Consider the following 15,784-nt stretch of genomic DNA (forward strand, 5'->3'; position numbering starts at 1 on the left):
ATTTATCACCTGCCTGGTTCTATATTTTCTATTTGTTGCTCTTATTCTCTGAAATGCTACCATGTTTTCTGCTTCAGACATTACTTTCTCAGCAGGGATACTCATCAGGCTTCAGTCTGACTGTAGATATCTTGGTATAAATAAGCACCCCCCCCCCCAACTTTTCTCAGAATAAACTGGTATGGAAGTGGTCTGTAAAAAAACACTGGCTGCTTTGGAAGCCACTTGGAAAGACCCAAGTTTTACCAAAAAACCCCTCCAAATCAACGGTGTTTGTATATTGCATACAGAGGCAAACAGAAACATTTAGAAACAGCTTGCAGATAGGGAAAACAAAGAGATTGTATGAATCTGGAATGGAGAAAAAAATGCATCCTGAGAAGAAAAGATAGAGGAGTCCTAATGCAGATGGAGGAACAAAGGCAGATGAAAGGCCGGAGGTGAGGGTTTAAAGCAGGTTTAGAACTCAGAGTTGCAAAGTATTTGGTCCTAAGAGTTTTCATAAGAACTTACATTTGTATCTTTACAACCTCATTAGCAAAGTTCCTTAGCCTCTCCAATTTACAACAGAGAGAATCAAAACCCAGAAGGGGATCAGTGACTTATTGAGTGCATCTCCTGTGCTAGGCCTTGCACTGAGCACAGAAGGGACTAAAACAACGAATAAGAGTCAGAGCTGAGTTCTTGGAGCTGGTGAGTCAGGAGGGAAGATAAGATTCATGATTTAGTAGGAATTATTATAGCTGCATAATAGGAAGCTATAATGCAGAACAGGAAGAGAAACGGGCACGAAAGGAGATGCGAACCTATAGCTATGAGAGTGGTGGGGGAGAAGAGAAGTTACCTCCACTGGCAATGACCAAATTTTCATGGAGGAGAGAGGGCATCATTGATCCTGGGCCCCGGAAGATGGACTGAATGGATGTGTTCACATGTTCTGGGCAACTCTGGGAGCTGGGGAGCTGTAGTTCATGTTTGAATAACAGCAAATAAACCAATCTGGGTATGTGAGGTACAAGTAAGGAAATTTTGAGAATTGAGACCAGAAATATCAATTTAGTACTGACCACAGAGGGCCTTTAACTCTAGGCTCATGAGTTTGGATTTGACGCTTTGGTAATGAGGGGGCATTCAAGGTTTCTAATCAGAACAGTGCCATTTTCAGATTTGCCCTTTGAAAATATCAGTCCTATTCCAGGTTAGAAAATGAAATAGAGGTATAGGATTCATGAGGAGGGCATTATTATGGTATAAAACTGAGACTTCTTGGATCTGAATGTGAGACTGTAAGTGGAAGGAAATGGAAAAAGCTGCAGGCAGAGTCACTTAGGAGTCAGTATTTACACTGGTTGTTGCCCCGTTAATGTAGTAGGAAAAGGAAAGAAAGAGTCAATGCGATGTTTGGATTTTGAGTCTCAATCTCAGGCATAATGATAGTATTATTCAAAGACATGGAGAACACAGATAAGAGCCAATTCCACGGTATAGAGAACTGATTATTAATCCTGTGGCTTTCAGGAGCTAGGTGCTATTCAGTTCTGAAGGAAATTATTTAGAAAAGACTTTCAGTAAATTAAGTTATTCATGGAGAAAAGTAATGCCACAAGATAAATGGATAGAAGAATGAAAAGATGGGTGGAAATATGGGGGTCTAGTGCATCTTGGTGAATGACTGGAAGGTTATCTCTGTGGATGGATATCTTTCTGTCTGGATGAATGGGAGGAAGAACTGGGAGACTATATAGGAGTAAGAAAGCCAGGGAGTCATGATAAGGTAGTCAATGTTCAGTAGAGCAAGAGAGTGGAAAGAGGAAAATTTTATGGCTTGACAAACAAGTGGAATGCTCAGGAAGAGGGCAGAATAGTCAAGGAAGTGGTCATCAATAGAATTTTGTCTTAGATCTTGAACAAAGTGATGCCTGTAGATTGATAACAAGTTCATAGCTGTGAATGTGAGAAAGAGCACCATGGCGACAGGCACAGGTACAGAGGAAGGCAGTGTGACCTGTTTAGCCAGCTGGATAAACTGAAAAATCTCAGACAATTCCAGAAATCATGGGGACAATAAGAGGCAAGGATGGGTGATTTGGTGAGCCAAATTGATTAATGCTATAAAGTGAAGGGCTGGATGGCATAGGAGAGTCTTAAAATATTAGGCCTATGTCATGAATTAACTCTCTGTCTGTCTTCTCTACAGGATAGTGGTCCTACAATCTAAGCATTTGTCCCAGCATGAGACATAATCCCCACAACAGCTCAGAGTTGCCAACTTTCACCCTGACAGGGCTCCCAGGGCTGGAGACCTTCCAACACTGGATGTTTTTGCTCTTTGGTACCCTCTACATTGTTTCCATTGTGGTCAATGCCCTTATCCTTTTCATTGTCAAGGAAGAGCATAGCTTGCATTAGCCTATGTACTACTTCCTGTCCCTGTCTCAGTTAATGATCTAGGTGTGTCTTTCTCCACACTGCCCACTGTGTTAGCCACATTTTGCTTTCACTTAAGGAAGATCAGCTTTGGTTCTTGCATGGCTCAAATGTTTTTTATCCACGTCTTCTCTTTCATGGAGTCTGGGGTCCTGCTGATTATGAGCTTTGACTGCTATGTGGCCATCTGTAACCCACCATGCTATGCCATCATGCTCACAGATACCCGTGTTGTATGCATGGGCTTGCCTGTCATCATCCGCAGCTTCTGCATGGTTTTCCCACTGCCTTTCCTTCTAAAGAGGTTGCCCTTCTGCAAGGCCAATGTACTGTCCCATGCCTACTGTCTGCATCCAGATCTGATCCTCCTTCCCTGTAGTGACATTACCCTCAATAATATTTTTGGTCTCTTCATTGTCATTTCTACCTTTGGCCTGGACTCTGCACTCATTCTCCTCTCCTATGTGCTCATACTGTGCTCTGTACTCACCATTGTATCCCGGCAGGAATGGTTAAAGACACTCAGCATGTGTGTGTCACACATGTGTGCTGTGCTCATCTTCTAAGAGACCAGCAACTTAAAACACCTTGTATATATAGAGACTGCTTTATCAAAACCTCATGGGAAATGCAAACCAAAAACTTACAACAGATACACACACAAAAAGGAAAAAGCAACCCAAACACAAAAGCTGGTCATCAAACCACAAGAGAAGAGAACAAAAGAGGAAGGGAAGAAAAAAGACTTACAAAAACAAACCCAAAACAATTAAGAAAATGGCAATAGGAACATATATATAAATAATTACCTTAAATGTAAATGGATTAAATGCTCCAAACAAAAGACATAGACTGGCTGAATGGATACAAAAAAAAGACCCATATATATGCTGTCTACAAGAGACCCACTTCAGACCTAGAGACACATACAGACTGAAAGTGAGGGGATGGAAAAAGATATTCCATGCAAATGGAAATCAAAAGAAAGCTGGAGTAGCAATTCTCATATCAGACCAAATGGACTTTAAAATAAAAATTGTTGCAAGAGATAAGGAAGGGCACTATATAATGATCAAAGGATCAATCCAAGAAGAAGATATAACAATTATAAATATATACGCATCCAACATAGGAGCATCTCATAAGGCAAATGCTAGCAGCCATAAAAGGGGAAATCGACTTTAATCGATAGTGGGGGACTTTAACACTCCACTTATGCCAATGGATAGATCATCCAGACAGAAAATTAATAAGGAAACACAAGCCTTAAATGACACATTAGATCAGATAGACTTAATTGATATTTATAGGACATTCCATTTGAAAGCATCAGAATATACTTTCTTCTCAAGTATATATGGAACATTCTCCAGGATAGATCACATCTTGGGTCAGAAATCAAGCCTTGGTATATTTAAGAAAATTGAAATCGTATCAAGCATCTTTTCCAACCACATTGTTATGAGATCAGAAATCAATTACAGGAAAAAAAATACTGTAAAAAACACAAGCACATGGAGACTAAACAATATGCTACTAAATAACTAAGAAATCAGAGAGGAAATCAAAAAATATCTAGAGACAAATGACAATGAAACACAATGACCCAAAATCTAAGGGATACAGAAAAAGGAGTTCTAAGAGGGAAGTTTATAGCAATACAATCTTACCTCAGGAAACAAGAAAAATCTCAAATAAACAACCTAACCTTACCCTAAAGCAACTAGAGAAAGAAAACAAACAAAACCCAAAGTTAGTAGAAGGAAAGAAATCATAAATATCAGAGCAGAAATAAATGAGACAAAGAAAACAATAGCAAAGATCAATGAAGCTAAAGGCTGGTTCTTTGGGAAGATAAACAAAATTGATAAACCTTTAGCCACACTCATCAAGAAAAACAGGGAGAGGACTGAAATCAATAAAATTAGAAATGAAAAAGGAGATGTTACAACGAACACCACAGAAATACAAAGGATCATAAAAGAGTACTACAAGCAACTATAAGCCAATAAAACGGACAACTTAGAAGACATGGACAAATTCTTGGAAAGGTACAACCTTCTAAGACTGAACCAGGAAGAAATAGAAAATATGAGCAGACCAATCACAAGCAATGAAATTGAAACTGTGATTAAAATCAAATCAAAACCACAATGAGGTATCACCTCACACTGGTCAGAATGGTCATCATCAAAAAATCTAGAAAAAATAAACGCTGGAGAGGGTGTGGAAAAAAGGGAACCATCCTACACTGTAGGTGGGCATGTAAACTGGTAGAGCCACTATGGAGAACAATATGGAGGTTCCTTAAAAAACTGAAAATAGAGCTACCATATGACCCAGCAATCCCACTCCTGAGCATATATCCAGAGAAAACCATAATTCGAAAAGATAAATGTACCCCAATGTTCATTGCAGCACTATTTACCATAGCCAGGACATGGAAGCAACTTAAATGTCCATCAACAGAGGACTGGGTAAAGAAGATGTGGTACATATATACAATGGAATATTACTCAGCCATCAAAAAGAATGAAATAATGCCATTTGTAGCAATGTGAATGAACCTAGAGATTGTCATACTAAGTGAAATAAGTCAGAGAAAGACAAATATCATATATCACTTATATGTGGAATCTAAAAATGGTACAAATGAACTTACTTACACAATGGAAATAGAGTCACAGATGTAGAAAAGAAACTTACAGTTACCTGGGCGTCAGGGGTGGTAGAGGGATAAATTGGGAAATTGGGATTGACTTATACACATTACTCTATATATTCAATAAGACAGATAACTAATAAGGACTTACTGCATAGCACAGGGAACTCTACTCAATACTCTGTAATGACCTATACGGGAAAAGAATCTAAAAAAGAGTGGATATATGTATATGTATAACTGATTCACTTTGCTGTACACCTGAAACTAACACAACATTGTAAATCAATTGTACTCCAATAAAAATTAAAAACAAAAAGACCCACACCAGCAAAAACATTGATTCATGGACAGCTCAAAAAGTCCTTAGCATTTTTTGGCATAAAGTATTTTTTAATTAAAGTATGTACATTTTAAAAGGCATAATGGTATTACACACTTAATAGACTATAGTATAGTCTATTAACATAACTTAGATACTCTGGGAAACCAAAATATTTGTGTGGGTAGCTTTACTGTGATATTTGCTTTTATGCAGTGGTCTGGAACAAAACCCCCAATATTTCTCTGACATATGCCTATATTTCAAAAAATACTATAAATTTGAAATGTCATTAGAAATATAGATATCATCTAACTCTGTTCCCTCTGCCTATGTATATTGATGACACATTTCTTTTTGTTCCCCCTTATGCCTTATGTTATTTGCCTGACCTTTTTAGATTGAAGGCAAGGATGTGTCATTTTGGCTTATGTATTCTTAAGATATAACATTACCCCTGGAATTAAATGACTAAGTGATATATGCTTGCTGAAATTTCTGAGAACAAACATGAGAGCCTCCAAACTATTTCTAAGTCTCTAAATTTTTTAAGTTTTTATTTTATATTGGAGTATAGTTGATTAACAGTGTTGTGTTAGTTTCAGGTGTACAGCAAAGTGATTCAGTTATACCTATATGTGTATCTATTCTTTTTCAAATTTTTTTCCCATTCAGGTTATTACAGAATATTGAGCAGAGTTATTAAGGATCCTGACACATTACCTAAAGATTTGGAAAAAAGAATAAACTGAATGTTTATAAATAAAGTAACTGAATGTTTGAAAATTTGGATAATTATAATAATATAGCAACAATTAGTATAAGAGCAGCTAATGAATACTTAAGCCATGATATGTCTCAGGAAGTGTCCTAAGCACTTTCTAAGCATAATAATTGTCGTTGACATACTGAAAATAAAATTAAGGCAAAGAAAGTTTAAGTGACCTGTCCCAAATCACACAGTTAGTAAATTTTCAAATTATATTTTGAATCCAAATTTGCCTAACTCACAACCCCTGAGGGAGAAAAATGCAATATTTGTGCTTTCTTAAAAAAAAGGATTGCTGATTATACTGGGGAGAAGGATATAAAATTTTTTTTAAACTCTTCTGTAAAGAAAAACACTAGTATTGTTTTATTATAGAGTAAGTAAACTGAGTTACCTTTTGTCATTATACTTCCCTAACTCTAAGTTTATTTGAAGTTACAATTAGTGGTAAAAAAAAAAAAAAAAAAAAAAAAGACTCAGTATATGATAGAGAATATTGCTGGAAAGTTCCTGGTTCAGTGTTTTATATGATGAATACTTCATAAAGAGAATTTGCTCCCAATAATTTTTCCCTTTCAAAAGAATTCCAGAAATTCTCTGTCAAAAGCATCTCTAGAGAAACCATTTGCACAAAGCTTTTTGTTTGTTAAGTTCGTTGGTTTTGTTTTGTTTTTGGTTTGATTTTGCTCAGGTTTTCTTTGGAAAGTCAGCTTGGAATCTCTGTGCACTTCTTTTTGTCCCTTATCTACATGTGGTCCAGAGCAGTACATGCCACACAAATCTTCCTTGCTTCTGTCCCTTGGGATCCTGTAAACAAAGACGATACATCCTTCCCTGAGGACCTGTAGGAGCCTATACGAATCCTTCTACTCAGCAGGGTGAGAAGTTCTACAGAAAGCTGAAGGCACTGGCAAGCAGAGACAGGTGAGGTACATGGTCATAGAATACAGAATAGATGAGATAGGAAGTGAGGCTAAACAGGAAGAGTTATTTCTGTGAACTGAACAAAGAAATATGCACCATTTAGCTTTGGCTTCATCATCTTCTGCTCTCTCTGGGTAGAAAGACTCATTACAATTATCAAGGAGGAAGAAATTTTCCTCTACCCTTCTAGGTTCTTCTGGTTGGTCTAAAAATTAAATTGATATGAGACAGATTAACAGGAAAAAAAAAAAAATCCCCTGAAAATTTAATAACATGTATGGGAGAGACCAGGAAAACTAAGCTACCCTTTGAAGTGGCCAAAACCCTCACCTTAAATACCATCCTCCGCTAAAGACAAAAGAGGACTTTGAGGGTTGGGAGAGTCAAATATGGGAGGTTACCAGGAAAAACACAGTTAACAAGGGTGTGGTTGTAGTTGCTATGGGGATTTAAGTCATTGCCTCTGCATTGATAATAGTTTCTAGAGATTTGGTCATCCCCCTCTTCCTGGTACAGCTAGGGAGACACTGTTACAAATGGAGATTTCCCTTATAAATGTAAATGTTTCTTACAAAAGGGTAACTCCTACTTGGTTTTCAGAATTTCTCCCATGTCTGCTATGCCTTAGAAAATAGTACGCCAAAGAGAAGTATTATGAGGTGGCAAATTCTGCTCCTGTACAATATATGCAGTTGACCCTTGAACATCTCAGGTTTGAATTGCATGGATCTACTTATACATGAATGCTTTTCAATAAATACATACAATAGTACTACACAATCCAGGGCGGTTGAATCCATGGATGGGGAACCAAGGATATGTAGAGCTGACTGGAAAGTTGTACATGGATTTTCAACTGCATGGTGGTTGATGCCCTTAAATCCCACATTGTTCAAGGCTTAACCATATATCGTACAGATCTTAACATGTTAGAAACACAGATCTAACATGAAAAAGAACTAGCTAAGAAGGGACCAAACAGTGTAAAAAAATCGTTCAGTTCTGTAGTTGGCCTAAATGATTTTGCATTATACTGAATGAATTATTTAATAACAATTAAATCCCTCATTACCAAGCAACAAGTTTTATTTTTATGCAAAGTTGTTGCTAGCCTGGTAATATACCTCCTTGTGTTTGCCTTCCCTTTTTCCATGTTTTTTCTTTCCTATCCTTCATTTTCATTACCTTCAGATTATGTCCTCCAATAAAGCATTATTGTAGGCTTTTTCTCAAGTTTTGTTCTAAAGCATTCAGACTTATTTTGGGTTCTGGGACCCAATTCCACTTTGTGGGGAGAAATTCTTGGACACCAGCTGAGTGTCCTAGAATTCAACTCGATTCTGACACAATCCTCCTGGAGATAGCGTCAGATCCCACAGTTTTAAGTCTCAGTCCCATGAGACCACCCTCCACTTCCAACTGCAAGCCCAGGTTACCACCCATGCTTCTAACCAACCGGCTACAGATTGGAGGTTCCAACAACCCCTTCATCTCAGGATGCCAATTAAAAGTCCAGGTGGTTACTTGTACTTCTGACTGACTGGCTACAAATCAGAGGTTCCCTCAACCCCCTCTTTGGGTTCAATCCATTTGCCAGATGAGAACTCAGAGAAACATTTTACTTACTATATCACCCATTTATTATACAATAATATAATTCAGGAACAGCCAGATGAAAGAAATATAGAGCGTGGTGTGAGGACAGGAAGTGGAGCTTCCATGCTCTCCCTGAGCTCGCTCGCCACTCTCTCAGCACCTCCACGTGTTCACCAACCTGGAAGCTCTCTGAACTCCCTCCCTTTGTGTTTTTTTTATGACGTCTTCATTACACAGGCATGACCGATCAAATCATTGGCTATTTGTGATTAATTCAACCTCCAGCCCCTGTCCGTTCCTTGGAGGTCAGGGGGATGACACTGAAAATTCCAACCCTCTAACCACATGCTTGATTCTTCTGGCAACCAGCCCTCCATCCTTAGATGGGGTCCAAAAGTCATCTCATTATCAACAAAAGACACCATATGCTCTCTTAGCAAATTCCCAGGGTTTTAGCCCTGTGCCAGAAATGGAAATAAAGACCAAATATATATTTCTGATTATAAATCACAATATCACAGTGACCTAAAGGGTATGGCTAATGTGGCTTCAATCCTGCATGAATTGTAAAGAAAAATGAAAATAAAAACATTTAATAGATTCCTGAACACGTTATCTTCTGAACAAGTTGACTGATTCATGAACTTTAAGGTTTTTATCTAAAACAAATTAAATTTGGATTCTCTAATTGTTCATGATCTCCTGTGGTATTTCCGTTATTAACACTAAAGTCACCCGTTGGAAATAGTGAGTTATTATTTTTCCCTCAATTTATAACGTCAGCATCTTTAGGTACTGTTATTACTACCTACTGAGGTACCTCTGCCTCTGGTCACTCTGTTAATTCTTTACGATGGAATTTTATACCTCTAGGCTATAACTCAGGTTTTTACAGTTTGGTCAGTTTCCCTACTAAAATATTAAAATCCTATATTCACATTTTCTTTTGAATGTTTGTATTTTATTTAAAAAAAACCCATGAATATAAAAGACCCTGGTTCCTGGGAAAAGCCTATGAGAACTGAGGAATAAACATCAGAACATCAGAATGTGGTGTGCATGTCACAGTCATGTGCTAGTGCCCTGTATATACTAGAAATGTGGGGAAATAAATCCAGAACAAGGTTCTTACTTCAATATCCATGGTGGTCTATAGCTAGGGCCAGCAAAAGGGAGGGTTCAATCATTATTCTGATCACTAAGTGCCTCTGAAAAAGGCAGCCCCCTGGGTAGCCACTTTTGGTCATTTGGCTCTTTTCCTGCTCCGTGGTCATTGGCTGGAGCTCCAGGACCAATGGTGGTAAGGCAAAGCTTTCTCCACCCCCATGTCTCTCCCATCACACTCTAGTACCTCCTCTGAGAGCCCTCAGTTGTTGTATCAGCGATGTACTTCTTTCTTTGTTATTCTCTATTGCATCAACCTTTCATTTCTTTCATAGCAGTTACATAAAGTTGTAATTATTCATTGTTGCATTTAAAATTTCTTTATTTGTCTTCCCTCTTAAAATAGAAGGATCATAGAGGCAAAGAATATATGCAGTGGTAGATCCTTGGTAACTAGTACTCACTAAAATTTAGGGACTTTCCGTTAAATAAATGAATGATTAAATAAATAATTTTCATTAACTAACTAAATAAAGCAGAATAGATGTTTTCTATCATTAAAACTCAATGTCCGGTGATAGAACAGTAACATATCAAGAAAAGTGCTCCTCTAGGGATTTGAGTTTAATTTTTTCTATAAATGACTCTGACCTGATGATCTGGCCACTTTAGTGTAGTCTACATAGATAATATATGTATTTCTGTCTCACTTTTCTGTAGCAGTTCCAGTCTTGGCCAGTCAGTATAAGAGGTAGGTATGTTCTTCACCTATCTGATGTCTCATAGCATTAATAATCCAAACTCTGAAATTTAGGGTTCACTATAAAACACTGAGACTGTCAATGATAGGAATAATACATAATAACTATCTTCATGATTATTGTCATGATTGCTTTTAAGTCACTATTAGTAGCCTGTAGCATTTTCTTCTTATTTTCTCCATTTTTCTCCAGGAGCCGCCTGTAGATGCTGTACAAGCCACAAGATGGCAGGAGTGGTTTATGGAACTGCTGACTCAGCTGGGGCCATCCAGGGGGCACTCTGAGGGAAGAACTTGTAGACCCCTTACAAGGAGGGTTGGAGACGGGAAACCAAGGTGTCTTTCCCCACTTCTTTTTCCCGAGGGGAAATGCTAAAAAAAAGTCCCTTTTCTTTCCATTGTTGACAGCAAAGACAACAAGGTCATCACTCTTAAAAAAACATTGGCTTCTTTGGAGTCTTAGTCTGTATTCACGTTAACCCAAGAATGCACACAAGCCAACAATGCTCTTAGTGTAGGATGATGGAAACAGCCCCACACAGCTCCTGGCTCCAAAAACAAGACTGTATGCTTGAGTATTTTCATACATGTGTATGTAAGTGTGTTGAAAAAAGGGCAGAGGGATTATAAATAGGGATTCTCTCTAAGGAAGGTACGAAGGTAATGGTGAGGGGTCTTTCACTTTGTATTTAATATGTATGAAGTATATCTATTATGTTATATTTGTATCATGAAACTATTTAAAGTCTTCATGGAAATTTTAAAAGACTCAATTATTTACTGGTTACATGATCTTAAAAGATTTTCTCAAATTATCATATTTTATTTTTTTATTAGTAAAAATAAGATGTAAAAAATCTGTTTCATAGAGTTTTATTGAGGAATAATGAATGTAAATCTCCTAATAGTGTTGCATGAGGCTCACAGTGGCTGCTAAAATACCACTGCTAATGGATTTCTACTAACTATTAATTATCATTTTGTGCCTACCACCCCACATGCATGCACATACGTATCATCTTCTATCATGTTGGCCTCATGCAGTGCTAGATAAAAAGCACGTGCTTAGCTTATATTTGTGAATGAATGAATACCTACCTTTAAAAACTTCATCCTCCCTAAATGTCTAATCCTAGATCCTGGTCATATAGCCATATATATTTTGATATCCCAAGCACTCTAGCACAGATTCTACTTCAAAGGCACTTAACAAATGTTGGTAAATGAACGTCTGTCTAATCTGGTTCACATGACTGACCCATGATGTAGGCTTCTTACAGGTCTATACTAGATTTGTGAGGGCCACAAGGAAGGCAAAAGTTTCTGAGTAGATGCTTCTAACATCCTCAGAAAAGAGTTCCCCTGAATCCTCATGAGAATGTGCAAATTCAACATGCTACTCCCAAGAACACTTTGACCTACAGAGGAAAACCGCCACTAGCTCTGTAAGTTTGGTTCTTCCTGTTTCTAAGCATAACACCTTAAGTCACTCAGTCTCTGGGAACCTCAAAAATCTTGTGATAAATAGGACTAAAACGTCCACCAGGTCCTGTTTTTCTCACAGGGTCCTTGTAAGAATAGAATACAAGTCTTTCCATTAGAATATCTTACATACTATCGAGCACTGTGCTTGTAAGCAAAGTTTTACAAAGTCCTTGCTTTCTGTGGCAGGTCAGACCAGGTCTCTACTCATCCTGAATATCCAATAATCCCATTTTCACAAAATGCCTAATAATAACAATAATAGTAATAATAACAACTAAAACATCTATAATATTTACTATGGGCCAGGAACGATTAGGTGCATTACATGTATTAATGCATTTCATCATTAAAACAATCCAACAGGGCTTCCCTGGCGGCACAGTGGTTAAGAATCCGCCTGCCAATGCAGGGGACACAGGTTCGAGCCCTGGTCTGGGAAGATCCCACATGCCGTGGAGCAACTAAGCCCATGCGCCACAACTACTGAGCCTGTGCGCCTAGAGAACGTGCTCCACAACAAGAGAAACCACTGCAATGAGAAGCCTGTGCACCGCAACGAAAGAGTAGCCCCTGCTCACCACAACTAGAGAAAGCCCACGCACAGCAATGAAGACCCAACGCAGCCATAAATAAATAAATAAATAAATAAATAAATAAAAACTTAAAAGCTTTAAAAAAAATTAAAAAAAAAAACAACAAAAGAACAATCCAACACACCAAACAGACCAAAGCACAGAAAGATTTGCCAGAGTATACAGCCAGTAGGCGGAAACTGACATTCTAAACCAGACCGTTTGATTCCAAAACTACTGCACTAGTTTATGTATAGAGAAGCATGAAACAGTGAGTTTTTAGAAATCCAGAGAGGTCGTAACTGGACTACCCCTGCTGAGCCATAATTAAGTGGTTGAAGGTGCAACAAATCTGAGTGAGCTGGCAGCTCCACAGAAGCAAAGAGCCAAGTGAAGCTGGGGTTACTTGTGAGGTGCAATTGTAAGAGGGGTAGTTTTGCTTGGTAGAAGTAAAACTTTGAAGACTGTCTGAGTCCTTACTCACTGCTGAGTAAGGACCGGGAAATGTTTCATCTTGGTCAAGATTTGGTTGTGAGGCATGAGATAATGAGAATAGATACAGGGGGAATGCTTAAGGAAGAAGATACATTTGAATGCATACATTGTGCCAGTGTCTCTGTTGTGACAAGTCAGCACATCAGAAACATCATTTTTCTTCTTAACTTCAAAAACCTCTGTTAAAAATGGCTTTATTCCAGTTAACAAAAAAATGACTAAAACCCAGTGGTTAAAGGGCTTTGCAAGTTCACGTGCCTGTGTTCAGTTCTTTTCCATCTGAACCACATTGAGACATTAGAGACTGTTTTCTGCCCCTTTCCTAGAGCCTTTCTTCTAGTTCATCCACTGTTGCGGGGGGGGGGGGGGGCTGTATTTGCAAAGCTTGGGAGGGGAGTGGTTAGAGACCATAAGGTCTGTGGCTGAGCGATAAGCCTCCAAGTCCTAGAAGGGGCTAAAAGTTTGGGCCTGTGTCTCTGGGCTCAGATAACAGCCCCACCTTAACCCTCCCAAACCTGCATGCACAGGAACTCCTGCTTGGGCCTGGATAGGGGTTAGTTCTTGGTGAAGAATTATTTTCCTGAATTTTTTTGGGACCCAGAGGAACACCCTGATTTCCTGTCTTCTTTTAACATCCTACCCACAGAAAGACCTTCCCTTTTCTGATCCTCACTTCAATTTTCTGGCCCTTTCTCCTTTGTCTTCTATAATCTTTTCACTCATTTTCCTTTCCCTTTATTCCACTGACCTTTCACTGCCCACCTAAGGCTTGCTCTGTCCTCTTCACTCAACTGTTTATCTTGCCCACTTGGGCTCATCTCTAAGGCACCTAATCTTTAGCACCAGCACAAAAGCTGGACAAGCAACGCATGCCCCTTAGGAGCTCTCGTGTTATCAACTGGCCCACAAACATGCTTCACAGGGTGGTTGACTGATTCTAAGCCCCCCTCTAACTATCTCCTAGCAGTGCTTCAACTTGTATGTTTCCCAGAGCAGGTGATGGTGCTGGGCCTCCCCTCTCCAGCCTGCATTCATGCCTCTGTGGCCACAATCAGACACCTCAGATCCCCCAGAAAGGCAGGCAGAGGTCCTCTGTGAATGGTCAGGGACATAAACTTCATCCTGTCTTCAAGCCAGCATATATCGAGCATCTATGTTGTGCTAGAGAATGTTGATTTAAGTGGAGGTGATGCCTGGACCATAGCCCCTGCCCTCAAAGGTTATTGGTAAAGAATTTTTTAAAATGCCGTATAATTTAAATGTATCAGTTTGTACTAAATAAAATCAGGTGTGCTTTATTGCAATGTTAAGTCTCACCAGGGCCTCAGTGCACCTGGAATTATGTGAAGCTAGTAGTCAGAGTCACACCCAGAGCCCTGTCAGGGCAACAAGATGACATGTGTATCTCACTAATGTGTTAATTCATGAATATGCTTTATGGAAGGACTGCTTTAGGGTAGTAAAACAATATCCACTCCTGTGATTAGAGGAAAAGATGGTTGCTGACTGGCTGTTATTCTACTCTATCTAAATGCATCTCTTCACAGTATTTTCTAGCACATGTTTACCCCAGGGGAGGAGGGATAAGTAACTTTGATGACTCATTGCCAGGCTGGAACTAGCCTAGCATTGTTTTGTCTTTGCCATCACTGTATGCTCTAATCCCGTGGTTTCCATAGCTGGCAAACAGTAATGATATTCTAATCACACTGCTCTCAAGGCCCTGAACCTGTTACTGAGTGACCTCTGGTCCCTCAGGCTCACCAAATACTTTCATAGACTCATGATGTAATAAAGACCTTATTATAAGATCTGGCCCAGTTCATGGCGTAGTGGTCTAAATGTCTATAGAATACCTCACCAGACAAAAAAAGAACTGTTCTTTGGCAGCTGCAATAAACCATCACTTGGGTTCAAGGTTATTGCCAGCATTATTAAAGACATTCTTGGTTTTACGGGGGATCTCTTATTTGCCCCCTGCTGAGTCAAACAAGTGGCAAAGAGGAGAAGTAGCGGTAGTAGCATGAGCTATCCCCTGTAGTCTACTGTTCTGTATCTCTTTTTTGTTTTTCTTTTTTTCTCTCCGTGGGTATCCAGCAGCTCTTGGGAAAATGTGGAGACTACAATGATTGAAAATCGTTCACTAAAAATCAACCTTTCATACAACCACATTAAAATGAAAATTCACCAGTGGAAACTTAAGAAAGCTGAAAAATTTGTCCTATGAGCTTGGCTTCAGTATACTCAGAAGACACGCTCAGGAAAGAACTGGCAGACCCCATACACAAGGGGCTTTGGTTATTCACTCTGGGGCGTCTCCTGTCACATAATGAATGGGCAAGCAGCTTAAAGGGACCTCCCAGAGTGACAGGGGCATCCAGAGATGTACATGGAGATGCAGAAACAAGACGGATAGAAAGACACAGGAACAAAATCACTCTTAGTTTATTATTTTATTTAATAAAGAACATTTTATTAAGCTCCTACTCTATTCAAAGCATTGTGCTTAGAGTGGGTTTTCTAGTCCAGCAGGGGAAGGGAACTGATAAATATGGAGGGGGGAATTTCAAGTGTGACAGGTATGTCTAAACAGAAAGACATGCCAATCTCATGGGCCTGACAGAACATGACACATTACATAGAGATAAAATCAAGGAAGAGTTCCTTT

At 38.9% G+C, this 15,784-nt stretch overlaps 1 protein-coding gene across 1 annotated transcript; it reads left to right on the forward strand.

The window, feature by feature from the left end:
* Positions 1-176: 176 nt before the first annotated feature.
* On the forward strand, positions 177-4,126 carry LOC309605087 (olfactory receptor 51I1-like). Its single transcript, XM_082340425.1, has one exon. It carries the CDS (start codon positions 2,529-2,531, stop codon positions 2,991-2,993), a length of 465 nt encoding a protein of 154 aa, XP_082196551.1. The 5' UTR covers positions 177-2,528; the 3' UTR covers positions 2,994-4,126.
* The last annotated feature ends 11,658 nt before the right edge of the window (positions 4,127-15,784 follow it).

Source organism: Balaenoptera borealis (assembly GCF_965194805.1).
Source record: "Balaenoptera borealis genome assembly, chromosome: 11".
Taxonomy (NCBI): Eukaryota; Metazoa; Chordata; class Mammalia; order Artiodactyla; family Balaenopteridae; genus Balaenoptera; species Balaenoptera borealis.

Coding starts and splice junctions, on each gene's coding strand:
- LOC309605087 (XM_082340425.1), top strand. CDS start 2,529: ATGGCTCAAATGTTTTTTATCCACGTCTTCTCTTTCATGGAGTCTGGG.